The sequence below is a fragment of the Theropithecus gelada genome, chromosome 12 (genome assembly GCF_003255815.1).
Source record: "Theropithecus gelada isolate Dixy chromosome 12, Tgel_1.0, whole genome shotgun sequence".
Classification (NCBI taxonomy): domain Eukaryota; kingdom Metazoa; phylum Chordata; class Mammalia; order Primates; family Cercopithecidae; genus Theropithecus; species Theropithecus gelada.
The window spans coordinates 95,944,094-95,967,894 of record NC_037680.1 but is presented as its reverse complement, the minus strand read 5'-3'; the positions used below and the strand labels follow the sequence as shown (position 1 = coordinate 95,967,894).

Genomic DNA, 23,801 nt, shown 5'->3' with positions numbered 1-23,801 from the left:
AAGAAAAATTGACCTGGTCTATAAACATGACGATGTCAAAAATGGGGGAGGGGAAACAGGAGATAGTGTCTATGCTAATTTACAGAGAATTAAGAAACATAACAAAGGCAGTGGTTGTCTTTAATTGACTGTTATTTTGAACAAAACACCTGAAAAGAAAAGACATTTGGGGAAAAAAAAATCTGAGACATTTGGATATGAACTGAGCATTAAATGATATTAAGGAATTATTGTAAATTTTTTAGGTATTGTAACGGCACTTAGGTTATGCAGGAAAATGTCCTTATTTCTTTTTTTTTTTTTTTTTTTTTTTTTGAGACGGAGTCTCGCTCTGTCGCCCAGGCTGGAGTGCAGTGGCCGGATCTCAGCTCACTGCAAGCTCCGCCTCCCGGGTTCACGCCATTCTCCTGCCTCAGCCTCCCGAGTAGCTGGGACTACAGGCGCCCGCCACATCGCCCGGCTAGTTTTTTGTATTTTTTTTTGTAGAGACGGGGTTTCACCGTGTTAGCCAGGATGGTCTCGATCTCCTGACCTCGTGATCCGCCCGACTCGGCCTCCCAAAGTGCTGGGATTACAGGCTTGAGCCACCGTGCCCGGCCAAAATGTCCTTATTTCTTGGAGATGCATAATGAAATATTTAGAAGAGAAATGTCATGATGTCTATCATTCATGTTTAAATACTAAAAAGAAGCAAATATGGTAAAACATCAATAACTATTAAGTGTGGATGATGAGTGTGTAGCTATTCATTATGCATTTCTGTCCTTTTTTAATTTTATTTTATTTTACTGGAAAGCAAGAGAGGAAGGAGATCAAACTTGAACTTAAGAAGCTCACTCCCCTACTTATTGGATGACTAGAGTGGAAGCAAAAGAGCAGTTAGCTGATTATTGCAGTGGTCGTGGTGAAAGAGTACAGTGTTTTAGTTCAGGTAGTGAGGATGGACAGAAGTGGACTGATGGGAGATGTATTTTGCAGGCAAAAACCATGAAATGATTGATTGAGTTGGCACAGGGGGAGAGAAAGGAGAGTCAAAGCTGATGATGAGGCTAGGCCCGGTGGCTCACACCTGTAATCCCAGCATTTTGGGAGGCAGAGGCCGTTGGATCACCTGAGGTCAAGAGTTCAAGACCATCCTGGCCAACAAGGTGAAACCTCATCTCTACTAAAAATGCAAAAATTAGCCAGGCAAAGTGCCCTGTGCCTGTAATCCCAGCTACTAGGGAGGCTGAGGCAGGAGTATGGCTTGAACCCAGAAGGTGGAGGTTGCAGTGAGCCAAGATCATACCAGTGCACTCCAGCCTGGCCAAAGAGCAAGACTCCATCTCAATAAAAAATAAATAAAAGCTAATGATGAAAGCTAATATGTATGGAGCATGGAGTATGTACCAGTCCAGTCATCTTTCTAAGTGATCCACATTAGTGTAACTAACGAAATCTTCACAATCTTCGTGTGAGGCAGATACTAACTATCAGTACCTCCACTTTGCAGATCAGGAAACTTGGACGCAGACAATTTAAACAAGGTGCCCAAGGTCATACTCTTAGTAGATGCCCTGCTAGAACTGGAATCTAGGCACGCCTAACCACTTCTTCTTAAGGAAGAGACCAATACCATCAATGACAATGAGTAAGAGTACTTATTCTACCCACTTTTCTGCTTCTTGTCTTCGGGTTTATCATTCTGGACCCACCTATCTTTCCTGGCCCCCCACTCAACTTGACCCTCTTCGCCCACCCTGGGGCGGGGAGACAGAGGTGGTCCTAGAAGAGGGCTACAGGTCAAAAAGGGGTGGGGCCAAGTGGGAATTCTAGCGAAGCGCCTACTATTTGACGGAGGAGGGATGGGCTGGGTAGGTCCCCCGCTCCGACAGGGCTCTTACGCCATATGTGACGCAAATTAGCTTACGAGTCGGGGGTGGAGGTGTCGTCAGCACCCGCCTGCTGTTGGCCGCGTTGCAGCGAGAGGGGCATGTAGACCCCGCCTCGTAGGGAGGTGGGGAGCGGCAGGCCCCGCCTCGGCCCCTCCGGCAGGCTCCCGCCAGCGTCGCTGCGGCTCCGGCCCGGGAGCGAGCGCCCGGAGCTCGGAAGGATGCGGCGCCCGCGGCGTCCTGGGAGTCTCGGGGGATCCGGGGGTCTCCGGCTGCTCCTCTGCCTCCTGCTGCTGAGCAGCCGCCCGGGGGGCTGCAGCGCCGTTAGTGCCCACGGTCAGGAGGAAACTTGGGCTGGCGGGTGGTGGGGGGCGGGGAGCAGCTTGGGGCCTGGAGCGAAACTCGGTGGGGGTGGGGGTGAAATGTCATGAAGCTCGGGTAGAATATGGGTTGGGGGAGGCATGCGAGATGAGGAAGGTGAGAGGGCGTCTGGGAGGAAAGGGGCGTAGGCCTGGAGGTGGGGCTGGGAATACGGGGGCGGGACCTAAAAGAATTGGGCTCAGGGGAAAATTGCAGGTTGGGGAGAAGGACGCGGGGTGCATGTGGGCAGAGGGACTTAGAGACCGGCTGCGAGACCACAGGAGAAGCCAGTTGCTCCGAGGCGCCTGGGAGGCGGTGACAGGCGCTGAGGAATGGGAAGAGGAGGGGGCGGGGACGTGGCGGGGAGGATGAGGGAACGGTGATCTCTGGGCAGTGGAAACCTGGGCCGCAGGCATAGAGTCCCAGCTGCGCCAAGAGAGAGACCAGGGTTTCTCCGTAAGCCTAGAAAGGCTGATTGCAGCGATTTGATCTCCTGTAACGGGGGACAGCACGGGGAGGGGGCAGAAGAGGATGAAGAGGGGAGGGTCCTCTCCTGTCCCCCTCCCCACAGCCAGGCCTGGTGCTGACTCACATCTGTGCGGACAGAGACAGTCAGCGCTGACTCACGGGCGGGGGGTGGGGGTAGGAGGACGGCGCGTGGGGGAAGGGGCGCAGCCTCGCCGCCTGGCGCCCTCTTTCCCCACCCGGGCTTGGAGGCCCGAGAGGCAGAGTACTTCCTGTGACGCTGTGGGTTGGCAGAATAGAACAGAGGGCTCAGGTCTAGTGGACAGTCCTCGCTCTGTGACCCCTTCCTCTCTGGTAACCGCCTCCAGGCGAGCCCTTGGCGGCGCCAGACTCAGAGCTTCAGCACCGCGGACAGCGCCAGCGGCTCGGGACAGCGCGGGAAGAGCTGCCTAAGAGGCACCCTCCCCAGCCCCACCCATACCCTCTTTCCCCCGACCGGGGGAAGTGTGCTAGGGTTTCCACCTCTTCTGAGTTCCAGGCCATTATAGGATGCTTTTGGATATTTGGGAAGGAAATTCCCCTTTCAGAATTTGGCCAAAACCTCTCCTACAGTAATTCTATGAGTCTCTCTCCCTGCACCTGGAAGGTTTCTTCCCCATCACTCAGTTAAGCAAACAGGCTTTTAAGGATACAGACTCACAAATTCTTAAAATCCAAAACTAGATCCCATGATTCCTTTTAAGAATTTCAGGCCTGATTCCTACTCTCCTCCCAGCTTAAGGCCTTCTTTAGAATGAAAGAATAAATTGCATCTGATTCTCCCTTTCCCAGCCTGTCCACCCATCTGCCCATTCTCTGTGTGTGGGTGTCTGAGCCTCTGCTCACCTGTTCCTCTACAGGCTGTCTATTTGACCGCAGGCTCTGCTCTCACCTGGAAGTCTGTATTCAGGGTGAGTGAGGCCCAAGCATAGAACTCACAAGATGGGGGTGAGGGGTGGAGAGAGGGGTAATAAAAAACTAGAAGGGGAGAGAGGGTCCAGAAAGGAAGAAGGCTACTGGACTTGAGAAGAAGGAAGACTTGCCTGGAAGAGGAGAGGTAGGGGAGGAGGTGAAGAGAGTACTGTTCATTTGCAACCTGGACTTTGGAAAGCCTCTTATTCAAGCTCCCTGCTGACACCACTTTTGTGCCCTCAGATGGCTTGTTTGGGCAGTGCCAGGTGGGAGTGGGGCAGGCCCGGCCCCTTTTGCAAGTCACCTCCCCAGTTCTCCAACGCTTACAAGGTGTGCTCCGACAACTCATGTCTCAAGGTAAGGTCTGGGTGCACTGGAGGAGAGAGATTGGAACTTGGTTAGTTATGGGTGGGGAAGAATATTGTTCTACGAGGAATATTCTTATCACCCCCACTGCTGGAGCCTCATCTTCCCAGATCTTGCTGGAGTGAGAGGTGGAACCCTAGAGATGGGCTATTCACATTTGGACTCTCTGGAGAAGCCCAAAGGAGGCTTCTAGAAGAAGTCACTGGAAAAGGCCAGCTTCCATCTCCTTAGGACCAGTTCCTCTCCCTGGCAGAGCCAAGAACTCTGGAATCTTCAGCCAGGATAATATTCCACTCACCCAATTCTTCATTCAACAAGTATTTATTGAGTACTGAATGTGTAGCAGGCATAGTTTTAGGTATTTGGGATGTGTCAGGGAATAAAACAAAGATCTCTGCTTACTGGAGTTTATGTTTGGGGGATAAGGGGAGGGAACACACTATAAAAGTTAGAAAATACATAGTGTCTTAGAAGACGATAAATAGCATGGAATATTACAGCAGGATAAAGGGATCAAAATGGTGAGGTAGAAAGCTACAGTATCAAATCAGGAAATCAGGTGGTCAAGGTGGACATTATTGAGACTATGAAATCTGAACAGACTTTTTAAGGAGGTAGGGGAGTTTGTCAGAAGGTTATCTAGTGGAAGAGTATTTCAGGCAGACCAAATAGCTAGGACAAAAGCACAATTCTGAAGAACACCATGCAGGCCAGAGGACTGTAGAGGAGTGATGGAGAGGAAGAGTAGAAGGTCCAGTCAGGTAGGTAATGGGAGAAGGAATGTGGATCACTTTAGGGCCTCATAGGGGAATGTGTGGACATTGGCTTTACTCTGAGTAAAGAAGGAAACCATTACAAGATTTGGAGCATAGGGGCGCATGATCTGATTTACACTTTACAAGCATCACTTTTGCCGCTGTAGTGAGACTAGAATAGATGGAGTCAAGAGTTGGTGAGGGGGACCACTAAAAACAGCCACAATAAGTTGTTCTGTCTATGGAGTGCCGTTCTTCTGTTTCTTCACTTCTCTAATAAACTGCTTTCACTTTACTAAAACAAACAAACAAAAACTACAATAACTCAGATAAGAGATGAATATGGATTAGGCCAGGGTGATTACAGGGAAGAAATGAAGGATGACAGAATTCTACATTTATTTTTAAGGTAGTCAGCACTATTTCGTGAAATATTGGATATGGTTATAAAGAGAGGAGTCAAAGATTTTTTTGGGTTTTTTTGTTTTTTGGTGGTTGTTGTTGTTGTTGTTTGAGATAGAGTCTTGCTATGTCACCCAGGCTGGACTGCAGTGATGCGATCTTGGCTCACTGCAACCTCCACTTCCCAGGTTCAAGTGATTCTCCTGCCTCAGCCTCCCAAGTAGCTGACATTACAGATGTGCACCATGATGCCTGGCTAATTTTTGTATTTTTAGTAGAGACAGGGCTTCACCATGTTGTCCAGGCTGGTCTTGAGCTCCTAACCTGAAATGATCCATCCGCGTGGGCCTCCCAAAGTACTGGGATTACAGGCGTGAGCCACCACGCCCAGCCAGGAGTCAAAGGTTTTATTTACTGAATAACTGAATAAGTGGAGATGTCACTAATTATAATGTGGAAACTTGCAAACGGATCAAGTTTGTGGGGGTGTTCAGCTTTGAATATGTTGAGTTTAAGATGTCTACTCAAGTGAAGTGGGAAGCTGAGTACATGAGACTGGATTCTGAGAGACAGAAGTCTCAACTGTAGATATAAATTTGGAATTCTTTGGCATATAAATGGTAATTAAACTCATGAGGTGGATGAGATAACCAAAAGATTGAATGTCTATGAAGAAGACCAAGGATCAAGTCCTAGATAATTCTTACATTAAAAGGACCAGGCCAGGTGTGGTGGCTCACACCTGTAATCCCAACACTTTAGGAGGCTGGGGCAGGCAGATCACGAAGTCAGGAGTTCAAGACCAGCCTGACCAACATGGTGAAACCCTGTCTCTACTAAAAATACAAAAATTAGCCAGGCGTGGTGGCAAGTGCCTGTAATCCCAGCTACTCAGGAGGCTGGGGCAGGAGAATCACTTGAACCCAGGAGGCAGAGGTTGCGGTGAGCTGAGATTGCACCACTGCACTCCAGCCTAGGTGACAGAGCGAGACTCTCCATCTCAAAAAAAAAAAAAAAAATGAGGACCAGGAGAAAAAGAGGAACCACCAACTTCCTCTCAGGGAGACTGAGAAGGGGAAGCCAGTGGAGTAGAATTAAAAACAACAGTGTTCATTGTTCCAGAAGCCAAGAGAAAGTGTACCAAGGAGGAGGAGTGACCAACAGTGTCAAATGATGATTACGGGATACGTAAAATAAGATATGAGAATTGACCACCAGATTTGGACATGCAGACGTCACTGGTGATCCTGATGAGAGCAGCTTTGGTAGAATAGTTGGGAATAAAATCCTGAATAAAGTGGATTAAGAGGGAATGGAAAGAGAGGAATTGGATACAGTCAGTACAGACAACTTTTTCTAGAAGTCTTGCTGCAAAGAAATGGAGTGATCCCTAGAGAAGAACGTGGGATCAAGCAGTATTTTTCTTAAGATGGAAGAAATTGCATACTGTTTGCATGGGAATAATGTGAATAATTCAGTAGAGAACAAAGGAAATTATGTAGGAAAGAGGAGAGAATGGCAAGGAGAATATTCCTGAGTAGGTGAAAGGGGACGAAATCTAGAGCTCAGAGGAACTGGCTTTAAATAGGAACACAGACAGCTCATCTAATGTGAATAAGCAAGGAGGCAGGTGTGGATGTTGGTAGATACCAGAATACGAGTTAAGAGCAGCACAGATTTTAAATCCAGAACCAGAGAAGAAAAAATGAGGGTGAAAAGTGGGAAATTATTCCTTCAGAATAACTCCTGACAGCAGAGATTTTTGGGGAAAGAGTCAAACAGGAGAGCTGTCTATGAATAAGATGATGATGATAATGATGATGGTGATGATGATGACAACACTGAAGATGATTATACGTGTTTAAAACATGTGGATTGTGCTTTAGAGTTTTCTAAGCACTTTGATTTCCCTGATCACCCTTGATCTCACAACAGCTTCCTGAAATATGTATCATTTCCACTTTACAGAGAAAGTTGAGGTTCAGGGTCAACACAAAGAATAACAACAATAGTAATAATAATTATGGTAATAGCATTTGTTAAAAGTTCACTACATGACAGGCACTATTCTAACTGTTTGATATTTATATGTGTTATTTTAATGATAATAACAATCCTAGGAGGTGTAAATCCCCATTTTATAGATGAGGGAATTGAGGCTTGGAGAGGTTCAGCAACTTGCCCAAGGTTACATCAGTAGCAAAGGCAGGATTCAAACCCAGGCGGTCTGGCTCCAATAGCTGTACCTGAGGGTGGGAAGAGGACAGCTCAGATCATCCACTGAGTTTGTCCCTCTACTCTGACAAACCCCATGAGCTGCAGGGCAGAGGGTACAGTTCTGATCCCCAGTGGTCCCCATTACTGGATCCCTAGACTCCTGAACCAACTTACGCCATACTTTTTCCTGACAGGATTGTCCTGGCATGATGACCTCACCCAATATGTGATCTCTCAGGAGATGGAGCGCATTCCCAGGCTTCGCCCCCCAGAGCCCCGTCCAAGGGACAGGTAGTCAGCCTTTCTCGACAACTCTAGCAATGGTGAGGCTGGTGAGTCTGTGGTTGTCCTAATGGATGCAGTGAAGGGGAAGGAGGTGGGCACCAAGGCCAGCATGCTGGGACACAGGTAAAGAGGTGCAGGAACGATCACTCTCTGACATGCTCACATGGCCAACAGGAGCTGAGCTCATCTCTAGGGATCCAGAAAAACAGGGGCATTTTTTAAATGTTTTGAAAAACTTTTACATTGGATACTTTAAAAGAAGCATCAACGTAGTCATCATGGGAGAAATTAGAATTTTGTTGGACTGAAGTTGTTCAATATTCCATTTCATTATTACGTGAATTTCTATATGACAGGAGCTGCCATCATCTTTTTGTGGTTAGGGCCTCTAAAGACATCATCCAGACTCTGTAAAGCAGAGAAAGTAAATGAGGTTTACGGAGCTCAGATGGTGAATACCAGGATGAAGATGGCATAGTGACGGGGGGTGGAGGAGCAGTCCCGAATATTTGGACATACACTTGGAGAGTCAGGTGTGGGGACATGGCACACGGGGCAACGGGGACAGCTGCAGCCACAGTTCATATAGAGAAATTCCTGGCTGCCTTCCCCTGCTCCTGTTTGCCCCTTCTCCAACCCCAGCCTCATGATTACCCAGCCTTTGCAGCTGTTTCAGAGACCCAGCCATGCTCACCAGGAAGGCAGATACCTCTGCCCTCAGCTTGGCCCTCTGGTCCCTCCCCATGCCCACCCAGCCCATCTCTCTTCCCCTGAAGTCACCCAGTTTCTAAAGAGGTCAGGCCTGCTCTTAACTGCTGAGCCTGCCTGTACCCGAGTAGTTCTGCCTTGCAGGCTCTCTATGCCCTTCCCCCGGCTACAACACATACACTTTGCTTTCCTCTACAGGTCTGGCTTGGCACCCAGGAGACCTGGTCCTGCTGGGGAGCTGCTTTTACAGGACATCCCCACTGGCTCCGCCCCTGCTTCCCAGCATCGACTTCCGCAACCACCAGTGGGCAGAGGTGGAGCTGGGGCCAGCTCCTCTCTGTCCCCTCTGCAGGCTGAGCTGCTCCCCCCTCTCTTGGAACACCTGCTGCTGCCCCCACAGCCTCCCCACCCTGCCCTGAGTTACGAACCTGCCTTGCTGCAGCCCTACCTGTTCCACCAGGTAAGCCCTTGACTCTGGTCCCACCCTGACCGCAGTCTCTCAGCCCGGACTTCTGCTCTTACCCAGATTTCTGGTTTTTCACAGTTTGGCTCCCGTGATGGCTCCCGTGTCTCAGAGGGCTCCCCAGGGATGGTCAGTGTCGGGCCCCTGCCTAAGGCTGAAGCCCCTGCCCTCTTCAGCAGAACTGCCTCCAAGGGCGTATTTGGGGACCACCCTGGCCACTCCTATGGGGACCTTCCAGGGCCTTCACCTTCCCAGCTTTTTCAGGACTCTGGGCTCCTCTATCTGGCCCAGGAGTTACCAGCACCCAGCAGGGCCAGGGTGCCAAGGCTGCCAGAACAAGGGGGCAGCAGCCAGGCAGAGGACTCCCCAGAAGGCTATGAGGAGGAAGGACTAGGGGGTCATGGAGAGAAGCCTGCTTCCCCAGCAGTGCAGCCAGGTAACAAGGTCCTCAGCATCCACCTCCCTGTGAGGGCTGCTTTGGGGGAACCATGGTTGGGCCCTTCCCTGATAATCCATGCATTTGTTAACTTGTCCTTAAATTCATTCATACACTTAAGGAATGTCTACTGACAAGCTGTTCTATGCCAGGCACTAGGAAAGTGGTGGGGACACTGTGGAGAGTGGAACTGACGTGACTCTTTGCAGTGGAGAGTCAAAATGTCCTGAAGTTTGATCTGGGTCCTAGAAAGACCTTTCCCGCAAAGTGTGGACAAGGGCTGGGAAAGGGAGGGTACCCCTTGGTGTCCTGGTGTTTGGGAAGAGTCTCTTAATATGCTAGTCCCCTCCCATCCTCACTCACTCATCAGCATCCCACAAGTTCATCGCACAATCAGCCCTGAGCTCTGTGTCTGACTTCCAGCAGATGCGGCTCTGCAGAGGCTGGCTGCTGTGCTGGCGGGCTATGGGGTAGAGCTGCGTCAGCTGACCCCTGAGCAGCTCTCCACACTCCTGACCCTGCTGCAGCTACTGCCCAAGGGTGCAGGAAGAAATCTGGGTAAGTGTCCAGGCAGAGGGAGGGACCACCATCTCCCAGCTCCATGGAGGCCGCTTGCCCTGCCTCAAGACCACTTGGAGTAGCCTGGAGGGGAAAAGTCAGGCTTTAGGGGAGAGAGTTCCTTTGAGACACAGGGTCATTGCCAGCAAGGCAGGGAGCAAGGGGGTAGGGTGGTGAGCTTAGGAGTTAGATCAGGAAAGACTAGAGGGTGGAAGTAATGGAAAAAGCAGCCAACAGAGGGTGTGAGCAGGAAAAAGGAGGCATCGGGAAGGATGAGTTGGTGACAATGAAGGCTTAAAAACGGGCATAGCCAGTGCTAAGGAGAAGCCAGAAATTGAGGTGTAGAGAAATAATTGAACAAAGAGTAGCTTTGAGAGAGATGGCCAATGGCAGAGGCAGAGGGAGGAGTTAATAAAACAATAAATTGGGAGGACGAAGCAAAGAGGAATGAGGCCAGGCTTAGGATGAGACAGTAACAGGGTCATGGTCACTGACTGAGATGAAGACCACAGCAAATGTACCAAGTTCAGGGTCTCTGGCCCTTTCTCCCACTTGTGTTGTGTAGACCTTGGCCACGGCCATTTTTCCAGACTCTTGTTTTTCCTGTCTTGCAGGAGGGGCTGTAAATGTTGGAGCTGATATCAAGAAAGTGAGTCCCCAGCACCTCCTCGACTGATAATCACTCCATGGCAGCACGCCCCCTCGCCAAACCTAAATCTCAAATTCAGGACCCAGAATCTGTATCCTCCCACCCCTCATTTTGGGGGGAAACCAAGGCCCAGAGACCACAAGTTATTGCCTAAGGTCTCCCAACAAGTTGATGGCAGAACTGGGGCTAGAAAACCAAATTCTTAATTCATTCCTCTTTTCACTGCAATCGTTTCAGATCATACTAGGGAAGGAGGGAAGTTTCGAGCAGGGAGCCCTTCCTGAGCTTCTGTAGCTGGAGGAGCTCTGCTTCTTTCTGTTTCATGTGTTGGATTTCTAAGACTTTGTGGCTAAACAAAAGTCTAGAAACCACTGCCTGACTGTTTGTCTTTTGCCCTCACCCCAGCTTCTCTTGCTGCAGGGGTTTTCTGTCTCCAGGCCCACTCTGTGGATTAGTACAGACCATTTTCTTTTCTTTTCTTTTTTTTTTTTTTTTTTTTTTTTTTTTTTTTGAGACGAGTCTTGCTCTGTCGCCCAGGCTGGAGTGCAGCGGCCGGATCTCAGCTCACTGCAAGCTCCGCCTCCGGGGTTTACGCCATTCTCCTGCCTCAGCCTCCCAAGTAGCTGGGACTACAGGCGCCCGCCACCTCGCCCGGCTAGTTTTTTGTATTTTTAGTAGAGACGGGGTTTCACCGTGTTAGCCAGGATGGTCTCGATCTCCTGACCTCGTGATCCGCCTGTCTCGGCCTCCCAAAGTGCTGGGATTACAGGCTTGAGCCACCGCGCCTGGCCGACCATTTTCAATCATTCAATCCTTTATCCATTCATGCATCCACTTACTTGTCTCAGATGCTCTGGTGTCCTCTCTGTACCCAGCACCGCAGTGGTCCCTGGGGGTAGAAAGTGAAAAGCAGGTCCTGAGCTCCACTGTGGAGAGCTCCGAGTCCAGGGTACCCCTTCCCCTAGCACTGTCCAGAGGCCACACCTCCACCCTCTTCTAAACAGACAATGGAGGGGCCAGTGGAGGGCAGAGACACAGCAGAGCCTCCAGCCCGTACACCCCCCATGCCTGGACACCCCACTGCCAGCCCCACCTCCAGTGAAGTTCAGCAGGTGCCAAGCCCTGTCTCCTCTGAGCCTCCGGAAGCTGCCAGACCCGCTGCCACATCTGTCCTGCTAGAGAAGAAAAGCCCACTGGGCCAAAGCCAGCCCACAGTGGCAGGACAGCCCTCAGCCCGACCAGCAGCGGAGGAATATGGCTACATCGTCACTGACCAGAAGTAAGAGCTGCATCCTGGGAAGCCTTCTGGTCTGCTGGGAGTTGGGCTGGCCTGCCTGGCCAGAAGCAGAGAGCAAAACGTGCAGATGTGCAGGGACAGGGAACTGGCGGGCTGCTCTGCACCCCTGGAGTGGCCTGCTTTAAGAAAATGACTGAGAGGGTTGCCCCACTTTCCTTCTTCTCCCTTCTCCCATCTCCAGGCCCCTGAGCCTGGCTGCAGGAGTGAAGCTGCTGGAGATCCTGGCTGAGCATGTGCACATGTCCTCGGGCAGCTTCATCAACATCAGGTGGGGCTGGCACCTTGCTGGGGCAGTGGCCGAGATCTAGAAAGCAGCTTGAGCAAGGAGGTGGCTGGAGGGGCTTGGGGGAAGAAGGGCAGACAAGCTCTGAGCTCAGGGATGCTCCCAGTTGTGTTGAAGGTCCAGCCACACCCAGCCTGTTGCTGGCCCCATCCAGCATCTTCCTTGCCTCAGACGCCCCTGTAGGGCGTGCCGGATCTGCTCCAGCCCCATGCTCTAATGGGGAGAGGGCTTCGGTCTGGGGTGGAGAAGGCAGTAACATAGCTCCTATCTGGCAGTGTGGTGGGACCAGCCCTCACCTTCCGCATCCGGCACAATGAGCAGAACCTGTCTTTGGCTGATGTGACCCAACAAGCAGGTAAATATCTCTGCGACCTCAATCCCAGGCTTGGCCCCAGCCCCATTCCTAAGTGGATATATCCAAGCCTGTGACTGATGCCCCCTTGAAATGTTCCCAGCCCACATGGGCCCTGCCTGCCGCTTGGCAGAGCAAGACAGAGGACGGAGACCACATGGGACTGGAGCGAGCCTGACCTTTGTCCTCCCCGCAGGGCTGGTGAAGTCTGAACTGGAAGCACAGACAGGGCTCCAAATCTTGCAGACAGGAGTGGGACAGGTATGCGCTAACTGGAGAATCAGTCAAAGGCCCCCGAGGGCTGATATTGTCCACAAGAGCTGGAGACAAGCCAGAGGGGAGAACTGGAGCTGAAACCTCAGGTGTCCGTAGGCCCGGCTGGGTGGGCGCGGCCTTCGTTCAAACAGCCCCTCCCCCTGCAGTTCTCTTTCTTACCAGTAGATGGCGCAGGTGTCCCTTCCCTGCAGGACCAGCCGTGTGCAGTAAAAAGACCTGAGAACTAGTTGAGCCGCCCTTAGCCTGCTGGAGCAAAGTCTCCAAATTCCAAGGGAACACCTTGCACAGAAATGACATTATATTCAAAATATGTTTTGTTTGTTTGTCTGAGACAGAGTTTCACTCTTGTCGTCCAGGTTGGAGTGCAATGGCTGTATCTCGGCTCACTGCAACCTCCGCCTCCTAGGTTCAAGAGATTCTCCTGCCTCAGCCTCCCAAGTAGCTGGGATTACAGGCACCCGCCACCAAGCCCGGCTAAATTTTTTCTTGTATTTTTAGTAGAGATGGGGTTTCACCATGTTGGCCAGGCTAGTCTCGAACTCCCAACCTCAGGTGATCCGCCCACCTTGACCTCCCCCCCGAAAATGCTGAGATTACAGGCGGGAGCCACCACGCCTGGCCTATACTCAAAATATCTTTGTCCTCTGCATCCAACATGGATGCCTCACATTCTACAATTCAATTCCTAGGGTTCTCCATCCGTTTTTAAATGCAAACACTCCTGGTGGGGGCCTCTGGCACTGCACTGTAGTTGAGTTGATCCGATGGGGATTGAGAGCCCATCTGGCTGTACCACCATACCCCTACTCTCCCAGCTTTGCCCCAGGAGATGTCCTAACAGGGGGGGAGCAGGGTGAGGAGCAGCTCTGAAATCTCCCCGTGCCACTGCCTCCCTTGATTCTAGCCTTGTTCCCACAGAGGGAGGAGGCAGCTGCAGTCCTTCCCCGAATCGCGCACAGCACCTCTCCCATGCGCTCAGTGCTGCTCACTCTGGTGGCCCTGGCAGGTGTGGCTGGGCTGCTGGTGGCTTTGGCTGTGGCTCTGTGTGTGCGGCAGCATGCGCGGCAGCGGGACAAGGAGCGCCTGGCAGCCCTGGGGCCTGAGGGGGCCCATGGTGACACTACCTTTGAGTACCAGGTGTGCAGCCCCAGAAGCTGGTTGAGCAGAAGAAATGCAAGGGGCTTGGGAGTCTGGGTCTTGCGTGGAGTAAGGGTAGGAACTGAATGGGGAGTGAGCCCTCATCCCCGGGAAGGTCCAGTGGGGGCTGGAGAAGCCCCGGTGGGAGGGAGTATGGTATGGGCCTTTATGAACGCATGGGAATTGGGAGCATACGGTGCCTAAGGTTCTTCTTGGTGCTGTGCTTCTGCGGTTCTGGGATTCCACTCTGTCACGTCTGAGGTTAACATAAGCACCACCGAAGCAGAACCACCCTGCAAAGGATCAGGGCCAGGCAGAAGACCCTACCCCAGAGGAGCTGAGTTTCACTGAAAATCAGTCAAGGACAAGCCTAGGAGCCCAGAGCTGAACCCAGGGCCCTGCTGAAAAGTTTCAGGGGACTCTTGGACCTCACCTGATTCTTCCTCCACAGGACCTGTGCCGCCAGCACATGGCCACAAAGTCCTTGTTCAACCGGGCGGAGGGTCCGCCGGAGCCTTCGCGGGTGAGCAGTGTGTCCTCCCAGTTCAGCGACGCAGCCCAGGCCAGCCCCAGCTCCCACAGCAGCACTCCGTCCTGGTGCGAGGAGCCTGCCCAAGCCAACATGGACATCTCCACGGGACACATGATTCTGGTCAGGACAGGGCCTGAGCTCAGAGTGGGTGAAGGAACGGGATGGTGAGAGAGGCCAGGCTGGCTGTGTGGGCCAGAGCCAGACCGTGGTGCCCCCACAGGCATACATGGAGGATCACCTGAGGAACCGGGACCGCCTGGCCAAGGAGTGGCAGGCCCTCTGTGCCTACCAAGCAGAGCCAAACACCTGTGCCACCGCGCAGGGGGAGGGCAACATCAAAAAGAACCGGCATCCTGACTTCCTGCCCTGTGAGTGAACCCTACTGGTCAGCCTGGCCCAGCCCTCTCTCTGCTGTGAGGTCTGGAGGGCTTGGGGTGAGGGGTTGGGCTTCTGGCTGAGGCTGAGTGGCAGAGGTCCCGCGACGCCAATGACCAGAGGGCCATCTGGGGTGGGGTGTACAGATGACCATGCCCGCATAAAACTGAAAGTGGAGAGCAGCCCTTCTCGGAGTGATTACATCAACGCCAGCCCCATTGTGAGTGGCCCTGACTCCAGCCCCCACCTCTGCCCCATCATTATCCTGGCCCTAGGCACTCCATTTCCCCATGGTCACCTCCCACCCCACCAACCCCCTGGAGTGGTGGGGCCTGATATCCTAGCAAGGAAAGGGGGAATTGCCAGCCTTCTTAGACCCTGACCCACTTGCTTTGACCACGCCTGTCCATAGTGGCATTTCCCACACTGACTCATGGTGTATCTTCCCTGCCTCCAGATTGAGCATGACCCTCGGATGCCAGCCTACATAGCCACGCAGGGCCCGCTGTCCCATACCATCGCAGACTTCTGGCAGGTGGGCTCTTAAAGGGAGGGCTTCTCTGGGGTCCTTGTGGCCAGCCAGGTCCCAGGTAGGTTAGAGTGGAGCTCACCTGGGTCTCTGTCCCTAGATGGTGTGGGAGAGCGGCTGCACCGTCATCGTCATGCTGACCCCGCTGGTGGAGGATGGTGTCAAGCAGTGTGACCGCTACTGGCCAGATGAGGGTGCCTCCCTCTATCATGTATATGAGGTCAGCAGGGCCCCACAGCAAGGGGACAATGGATGTGGGGAGAGTAGATGATGGCCTTTTCGTAACTTTTTCTTCACCAAATGAGCACTCAACAGTCTTTTTAAAAAGCCTTTTATTGGCCCTGCTCATGATTCATACATATATGAATATATATAAACACATATATGCATATACATATATTCACATATGTACATTGTGTGTGTGTGTGTATCCTGTCTAGAGTCAAAAAACATTCATAGAGACTTATGATAAAGGCACAGAAATAAAACTATAAAACCACCAAAACCGAGGTAAGAAGCTAACAGCTAAGTGTATATTAGACAGGGAAGATAAGTATACCCAAATACTGAGATTAAGACGTACGTTAATTGAGTCTAATTTAGCTCTGAGTTTCCTGGTGGCCAAAGCAAAGAAAGAAATACCCGTTGTATATGTTACTAATGTAAAAGAGAAACAAACTTTTTCATTCGAAGAGAGACTAGGTGGAGGGGTGGAGAAAGAGGGGGAACTGGGCAGAGGCCAAGCAGGGGAAAGAGAAAGATTTCAGACAAATGGGAGAATGTGAGCCCCCACTAAGACAAAAGACCTTAAGAACATAACAGAAGCTTCTCATCACCAGATAAGCCTGAATAGTAATTTTTTTCCCCACCAAATAAGCACATGACGGTTTTTTAAAAAGCCTTTCATTGGTCCTGCTGGTAGTTAATGAAAAAAATCCAATAAGAGTATTACAGAATTTCATCCAAGTTTATGGCACGTGTAGTACCGACACTCTGGTAGACCCTGCGAGGGAGAGGGAGGAGAAACTCCGACCTCGAGAGGCTCACAACAATAGTTGTGTCTGGGTGGAAAAGCTACCAATGGTCCTGAGCAGTAGATAAGTGACAGGTAGCCAGGGTTCCTGGGACCGCTGGAACTTATCATTTGAACCGTCCTGGGAGGCCGGGGGGTGGTTGGAGAGACCGAGAAGGTCTCGAGGAGCGCGCGCGCAAACGCTGAGACTGGGGCAGCCCGCGGCGCTCAGGTCTGGGCCCCTGCCGGGCAGGTGAACCTGGTGTCGGAGCACATCTGGTGCGAGGACTTTCTGGTGCGGAGCTTCTACCTGAAGAACGTGCAGACCCTGGAGACGCGCACGCTCACGCAGTTCCACTTCCTCAGCTGGCCGGCAGAGGGCACACCGGCCTCCACGCGGCCCCTGCTGGACTTCCGCAGGTGAGCGCGGGCGCCCCCGCCTGGAGGGGCCGCCTGGGCGGGGAGCGGAGCCGAGGTCCGCCCGCCAGCTCGGCCTGGAGCCCCGGGTCGGGCCTGGAGCCTCGGCCTCTGACTTCTGGCCGCCCCCTCCAGACCCCACGCTCCCACCCCTAAAACCAGGCCTGAGGCTCCGGCTGTGCCCGTCCCCGCGCCTCCACCACCCGCGTGGGCCAGCTCCGCGCCGGCCGCTGCTGCTCCGCTCCCTCTCTCTCACGCTCCTGGGACTGGCTCCTTCTCCTCCACCTGCTTCCTCCAGAGGGCCTTTCGCTTTCTGGTTCCCCTCCCTCTCCGGGGTCCCTGCTTCCTGTCTCCTTCCTGGTCCCTCCTGCCCCGCTGTCTCCAGGCCCTGCACTGCGCTGCCTCGCTGCCCCCTCCGTCTCTCACTCCTGCCTGCCCGTCTCCCACCATCCCTCCTCTTCATCCCTCGTTCATCCCTCTCCGTCTCTCCGCCTCTCTTTTTTTTATTTATGTGGCTTTCATTCTTTTTACTTTCCTCTTTCTTCCTCTTCTCTCTCTCCATCTCTGTCTCACTCTGTCTCTGCCTCACCCTTTCCTTCTTTCTCCATTTCTCCCTCTCTGCCCCCTCCCCTGTTTTTCTCCACCTCCCTCCCCTGTCTGCCAGTTTCTCTCTGCCACTCTGTCCGTCTCTCCCTCTCCCTCCCCCTGCGTGTCTTTCCTCTCTCTGTCCTTCCCTCTCCCTTCTTCCCTCTTTCTCTCTCTCCCTCACAGCTGCCAGTGTCATTTTTGTGATCTGCAGCTAGTATTCTCACTCCAGTTGCATAGTCACAAAAGTGATCATTGGCAGGTGTGGCTGCTGCATGGACAGACAGGACATGTGGCCCGGGGACCACCCCGAGCTGGGAGCAAGGGGGACAGGGAAGAGGCAAAGATTGTCAAAGGAGTGTGGGAGGATCTCTGGATTCTGGGGGGCTCAGTGGAGCAGGTGGGGACTAGACAGGGGCTACCTGACGGGCTTACCCTTTTCCAACACTGACACCAAGACAGGTCAGCCCTCCAGCGTCCCCTGCCTTTCCCAGCCCCAGACAGGTACTTGGGAAGCCTGCCACCAAGGGCAGGGGCCCACCCACACTGCACCCTTCTCCTGGTTCTCTGTCCCTTGCCAAGCTGGTCTAATGTCTCTAGGTAGTGGACAGAGGAGCAGAGCTGGGGGTGGGGACGTGGGTATAGTTTCTGAACCTCTGGACAGCAGTTTCTAACTGGGGTCCCTGAGGCCTGAGACACAGGCATCTTGAAAGCAGTGCCAGGGTATCAGAGCTATTTCCTTTTTTCCACATTTAAAAAATCGTGATAGAACTAGTGCATGGATCTGTTTTAAAGCTGCACGGATAAGCTAAAAGATTGCTTTAGGCTGGAATTATGTAAACTCAGTTGGCATTAGACATCCAGAACAAATAAATTGTTGCTTAATAAATGTAGTTCGGGGCCAGGCGCAGTGGTTCACGCCTGTAATCCCAGCACTTTGGGAGGCCGAGGTGGGTGGATCACTTGAGGTCAGGAGTTCAAGACCAGACTGGCCAACATGGTGAAACCCCGTTCTGCTAAAAATACAAAAATTAGCCAGGCATGGTGGCAAGCACCTGTATTCCCAGCTACTCAGGAGGCTGAGGCAGGAGAATCTCTTAAACCTGGGAGGCAGAGGTTGCAGTGAACTGAGACCGTGCCACCACACTCCCACTTGGGCAACAGAGCCAGACCCCCCCTCAAAAAAAAAAAAAAAAAAAAAAACAGAAAAAATAAATGCAGTTCAGTCAAGCCCCCCGAGAAGGAAAACAAATTAATAAAAGAGACCCTAAGAAAGTGACCCTGAGCAAGCTCCTTGGCCTCCCTCCGTGCCCCTACCTGTGAGATGAGGATGATGACACATGCTTTAGAGCAGAGGTCCCCCACCTTTTTGGCACCAGGGACCGGTTTTGTGGAAGACAATTTTTCCATGGCTGGGAGAGGGGGGTGGTTTGGGGATGAAACTGTTCCCCCTCGGATCATCAGGCATTAGATTCTCATAAGGAGCTGGCAACCTAGATCCCTCACATGTGCCGTTCACCATGGGGTTCGTACTCCTATGACAATCTACTGCAATGGCTGATCTAACAGGAGGCGGAGCTCAGGCAGTAATACTCACTTGCCCACCACTCGCCTCCTGCTATGTGGCTCGGTTCCCAGCAGGCCACAGACTGACATCGGTCCATGGACCAGGGATTGGGGACCCCTGCTTTAGAGGGTTGTTGCAAGATTTGATGAAGTATGTAAAATCTAGCATAAGTGCCTGATACATAGCAAGGGCTCAATTAACTCTAGATGCTGCCTATTATCATTATTAAATGAACAAAAACAACTATTGTGACTACTTTTCTACCCCAGCCCTCTGACATAACAGCCAACGAGCTAGAAAACCATGTGGACTCCTATAAAGCCATTCTAAGTCACCTGGTCCCATAGCTGAAGGACTGCGAAGTTCCAAACTTCAATCTGAGAACCCCTAAGAAGATCTTCCCTAGTTCTGGCTTGCAGGGATATCAGGAGTATGCAGGTGACTCCCAAAGCAGAAAGGTCATAAAGGACAAGGGCAGGTTAGATGGGTTCACTGAGAGATGGAGAAGCCCCCTACTCCTCACTGAGACGTGGTCAGGAGCAGCAGAGAAAGGTCTGAGGTCCAAGTGGACCCCAAGCCTGAATGTAATGTGGCCACAGAATGCCTGTGCTGAAGTGAGACTGCTCCAGGGAGATAGACAGTAGCACAATGTCCCGAGTTGAGGGGTTGGGGTTGTCTTCCCTTGGCCCGGGGAATGCTATGCCCAGGGCAGCCTGATGTCACAACTGTTAAGGACCACTGGAGCCTGAGTCGGGAGGAGAACAGCCTGGGTGGTCATAGAGGATGGCAGAGGGGCAGAGCAACGATGTAGCAAGACGGACACCCTTGAAGTCACCAGAAAGCCTATTCCCTTGGACTTGGGCAGAGGCGGCTCTTGATATGATGATGTATTATCATTAATAGTTGCTACTATGTATTGAGCACCTATTGTGTGCCAGACCTGGCACTTAGCTCTTTACATGGGTTATCTCATGTGATCATTGTAAGAACCCTAAGGAGGTTATTCTTCCTATCCTCCATTTTACAGGTAAGAAAACTGAGGCTCAAAGAGGTTAAATCAGTTGTTCCAGGCACATAGCTTGGGCACCTAGCTTGTAAGGCGAGCCCAGTGCCACCCACACCAGCTCTGGTTCTTTGCCTCCAGCCCTGGCTCCTTTCTCCGACCATCTTCCCCCTCTGCCCCCGGCAGGTGGGGAGAAAAGGAAGAAAGAGAGGCCCATGGCATGTGTTTCGGCTTCCCTTTCCCTCTCTGCTGGTGCCCACTGGCCCTCACACCCATTTCTTGTTGCAGGAAGGTGAACAAGTGCTACCGGGGCCGCTCCTGCCCCATCATCGTGCACTGCAGGTGGGTGGAGAGGAGGTCCCTCTCTCTGGTCCAACTCCCTGTGTGCGTCTCCTGTGCACATTGCCTGCCTGTCCCCTTGGTGCTAGCAAACCAGGCATGGGCCAAATCCAGCACACCACCTGTTTTTAGTGGCCAATACCTAAGAATGGCATTCACATTTTTAAATGGGTGAAGAAAAAAGAAGAAAAGTATGTGACACAAACTGTATGTGGCCCACAAAGTTGAAAAATATTGACCATTGGCCCCCATACACAAAAAGTTTGCTGAAGGCTAGAGAGGCCCATCCAGTTCCCTCCTGTTGCCTACGCTTCAGGGTTGAGCCATGGCTCTCCTCTTTGGTTGTCCTATTGCCCAAGTGACACCCACAAGTCACAGACTCCCCTCTCAAGGCCCAAGTCCCAGCATGCAGGTGCTATGAGCTTTCCTTCATCCTCAGCTCACTCACTCCTTCTCCAAGCCAACCCAAAGGGGTCACCCAGTGTCCTCCCCTCCCCCAGGCCTTCAGGCCTCCTCCATCCCTCCTCCTTTCTGCTGCATTGCAAGCTAAACCTGTCACTAACTCCTGTTTCAGTGATGGTGCGGGGAGGACCGGCACCTACATCCTCATCGACATGGTCCTGAACCGCATGGCAAAAGGTAGGGAGCTTCCCCATGGCGCCCGCAGCCCCCAGGCCCTTTTTAGAGGCTCCCCAGCACACAGGGTTGGGAGCTTAGAAGGAGCAGGTTGTCAACCTCTAGGCTCTGCCCAGCCCTCCAAAGCTCTTTGCCTCCAGGAGGCCCCAGGTTTTCTGGGTCCTGTCCTCCTCTGGACACCCCCTGAGCAGTCCCATCCCCACCCCCATCTCCAGGAGTGAAGGAGATTGACATCGCTGCCACCCTGGAGCATGTCCGTGACCAGCGGCCTGGCCTTGTCCGCTCTAAGGTGACCTTGCCTTCCTGCCCCAACCCCAGCTGCCACCCTTCCCTAGCACCCACTTCCTGGCCACCCCAGGGAAAGCAGCAGCTGCCAACCTCTCCCACCTGCCTCTGTCCCTCCTCCAGGAGGACTCCCCTCCTCCCAGGGGACCTGCCCAGGGCCCCACACCCCCACCGAAAACTCCCCACTTTGAGGGCAGAGCAGAGGTCAGGCCTCTCCGTGACCATCCTGCCGCTGCCCTTCCCCAGGACCAGTTTGAATTTGCCCTGACAGCCGTGGCGGAGGAGGTGAATGCCATCCTCAAGGCCCTGCCCCAGTGAGACCCTGAGGCCCCTTGGCAGGCAGCCCAGCCTCTGTCCCTCTTTGCCTGTGTGCGCATCTCTGTGTACCCACTCCTCACTGCCCCACCGGCCACCTCTTGGGCATGCTCAGCCCTTCTAGAAGAGTCAGGAAGGGGAAGCCAGAAGGGGCACGCCTGCCCAGCCTCACGCATGCCAGAACCCGGGGCATCCCAGAGCCTGGGGCATCCCACGGGGGTGCTGCAGCCAGGAGAAGAAAGGACGTGGGCAGCAATTCTACCCAGAGCCTTCTCCTGCCTACATTCCCTGGCCTGGCTCTCCTGTGGCTCTCCTGTGTTTCCGGGAGCTCCCCCAACATCTATGTGTGCCCCTCTATGCTCCAATGTGGAAGAACAGGGTGGAGGGTCACCACACCTGGCTCCCCTTGCTTCTCAGCCCCAGGCCTGCCTCCTTGACTCACACTTGGGCGCTCCGCCCTCCCTGGCCTCATGCCCAGCCTCCTCCCACCACCCTCCCACCATGTGCTGCTCAACCTCTCTCCTTCTGGCGCAAGAGAACATTTCTAGAAAAATCTACTTTTGTACCAGTGTGAATAAAGTTAGTGTGTTGTCTGTGCAGCTGCAACTGCAACCCAGACTCCTACACATTTCTGTCCGCTGGGCATCTGGACTCCAAACCCAGCCTAACCCCGGAGCTGGTCCCTGCTGATCTCTCAGAAGGTGCAGAGAGCAGAGCGGGAGAACACCAGCTGCCAGTAAGGCCCTCCTAGGCGGGAACGCTAGGTTAGAAAGAGGCTTCCTACGTGGCCAGCAGTCTCCAAGGTGCTTTACATGATGAGTCTCATTTTACAGATGGAAAGACTGAGGCACAGAACTTGCTTGTGGTAACACATAACACAACTTGTAAGATTGTAAAGTGGCTGGGCGCAATGTCGCACACCTGTAATCCCAGCACTTTGGGAGGCTGAGGCAGGCAGATCACCTGATGTCAGGAGTTGGAGACCAGCCTGGCCAACATGGAGAAACCCCATCTCTACTAAAAATACAAAATTAGCCGGGCATGGTGGCTCGCGCCTGTAATCCCAGCACTTTGAGTGGCCAAGGCAGGCATATCACCTAAGATCAGGAGTTCGAGACCAGCCTGGCCAACATGGCAAAACGCTGTCTCTATTAAAAATACAAAAAAAAAAAAAAGGCCATGTGTGGTGGTGGACACCTGTAATCTCAGCTACTTGGGAGGCTGAGGCAGGAGAATCGCTTGAACCCGGGAGGTGGAGTTTGCAGTGAGCTGAGAGCGTGCCGCTGCACTCCAGCCTGGGTGACAGAGCAAGACTCTGACTCAAAAAAAAAAAAAAAAGAATATAGATAGATGATAGATAGATAGATAGATGGATAGATAGATAGATAGTAAGGTGGAGTTAAGAGTTTGCACCTGGCTGACTAACCTCCTCTCTACTACCTCTCCTCTCAGTTCTTTTTTTGTTTTGGGGGTTTTTTTGGAGACAGAGTCTTGCTCTGTCACCCAGGCTGGAGTGCAGTGGTGCGATCTCGGCTCACTGCAGCCTCTGCCTCCTGGGCGCCAGCGATTTCCCTGCCTCAGCTGCCCGAGTAGCTGGGATTACAGGCATGCACCACCATGCCCGGCTAATTTTTTGTATTTTTAGGAGAGACGGGGTTTCACCATGTTGCCCAGGCTGGTCTGGAACTCCTGAGCTTCAGAAAATCTGCCCGCCATGGCCTCCCAAAGTGCTGGGATTACAGGCAGGAGCCACCGCGCCCCGCCTCCACTCAGTTCTTGGCAGCTGCTTTGTGCCTTTCTGCTGCCAGATTGAGGTAAGGCCTGAACAAGGTGATATTAGCAAAGTGCCTGCCACACCTTAGGCAAAACTATAGCAAAACTCTGACAGTGAGTTCAGGCTGGGCCTGTGAGATGCTAGGACAGGCGTTCCCCTGGGGATAAAGGACACACTGTCTCACCGCAGCTCCCAGAACTCTCCACCCTGTATGGCCCCAGAAGGTATACTCACCTGCATGTCATGAGGTGTCCTTGGACAGAAGTGGTGGACATGAAATAAGGCAAAAAGAGCCTTAGGCCTGGCGTTACTTGGGAGTTAGGGCCACTTACCTATGCTGAGACTCAGTCTCCTTAAATAAAAAACAGGGCAAACACCATCTGCCCTGGAGCCGGAGTGAAGGGACCCGCCAGCTGACCACAGGCCGTCCCGCTGTCTCACCCACACTGCTGAGGTTCAGCACCGGTGATAGCCATCTCAAGGGCTAGACAGATGTAGATAAAACAGCCATTTGCAAACTTCCACCCGACTCAGGATGGAAGTTTGAAATTCCTCTTTCAGGGTAGGCTGCTTCTTAGCTTTGAGAAAAATATAGTAGAGG

The 23,801-nt window shown here is 52.6% G+C and overlaps 1 protein-coding gene across 4 annotated transcripts; it reads left to right on the top strand.

The window, feature by feature from the left end:
* Window positions 1-1,852: 1,852 nt before the first annotated feature.
* PTPRN (protein tyrosine phosphatase, receptor type N) lies at window positions 1,853-22,032 on the top strand. 4 transcript variants are annotated; one of them, XM_025405563.1, is made up of 23 exons: window positions 1,853-2,207; window positions 3,596-3,646; window positions 3,891-4,004; window positions 7,582-7,678; window positions 8,579-8,840; window positions 8,925-9,279; window positions 9,706-9,837; window positions 10,452-10,486; window positions 11,491-11,765; window positions 11,965-12,051; window positions 12,342-12,421; window positions 12,615-12,679; window positions 13,613-13,831; window positions 14,283-14,483; window positions 14,584-14,731; window positions 14,885-14,958; window positions 15,196-15,273; window positions 15,368-15,487; window positions 16,533-16,699; window positions 20,140-20,193; window positions 20,765-20,829; window positions 21,042-21,115; window positions 21,358-22,032. In XM_025405563.1, the coding sequence occupies exons 1-23, from the start codon at window positions 2,093-2,095 to the stop codon at window positions 21,427-21,429; spliced, it is 2,940 nt and encodes a 979-aa protein (XP_025261348.1). In that variant the 5' UTR covers window positions 1,853-2,092; the 3' UTR covers window positions 21,430-22,032. The 4 variants fall into 4 exon arrangements, with proteins under 4 accessions (XP_025261348.1, XP_025261347.1, XP_025261349.1 ...); XM_025405562.1 differs by having other exon boundaries at window positions 9,703-9,837; XM_025405565.1 differs by lacking the exon at window positions 1,853-2,207 and adding an exon at window positions 2,418-2,543.
* The last annotated feature ends 1,769 nt before the right edge of the window (window positions 22,033-23,801 follow it).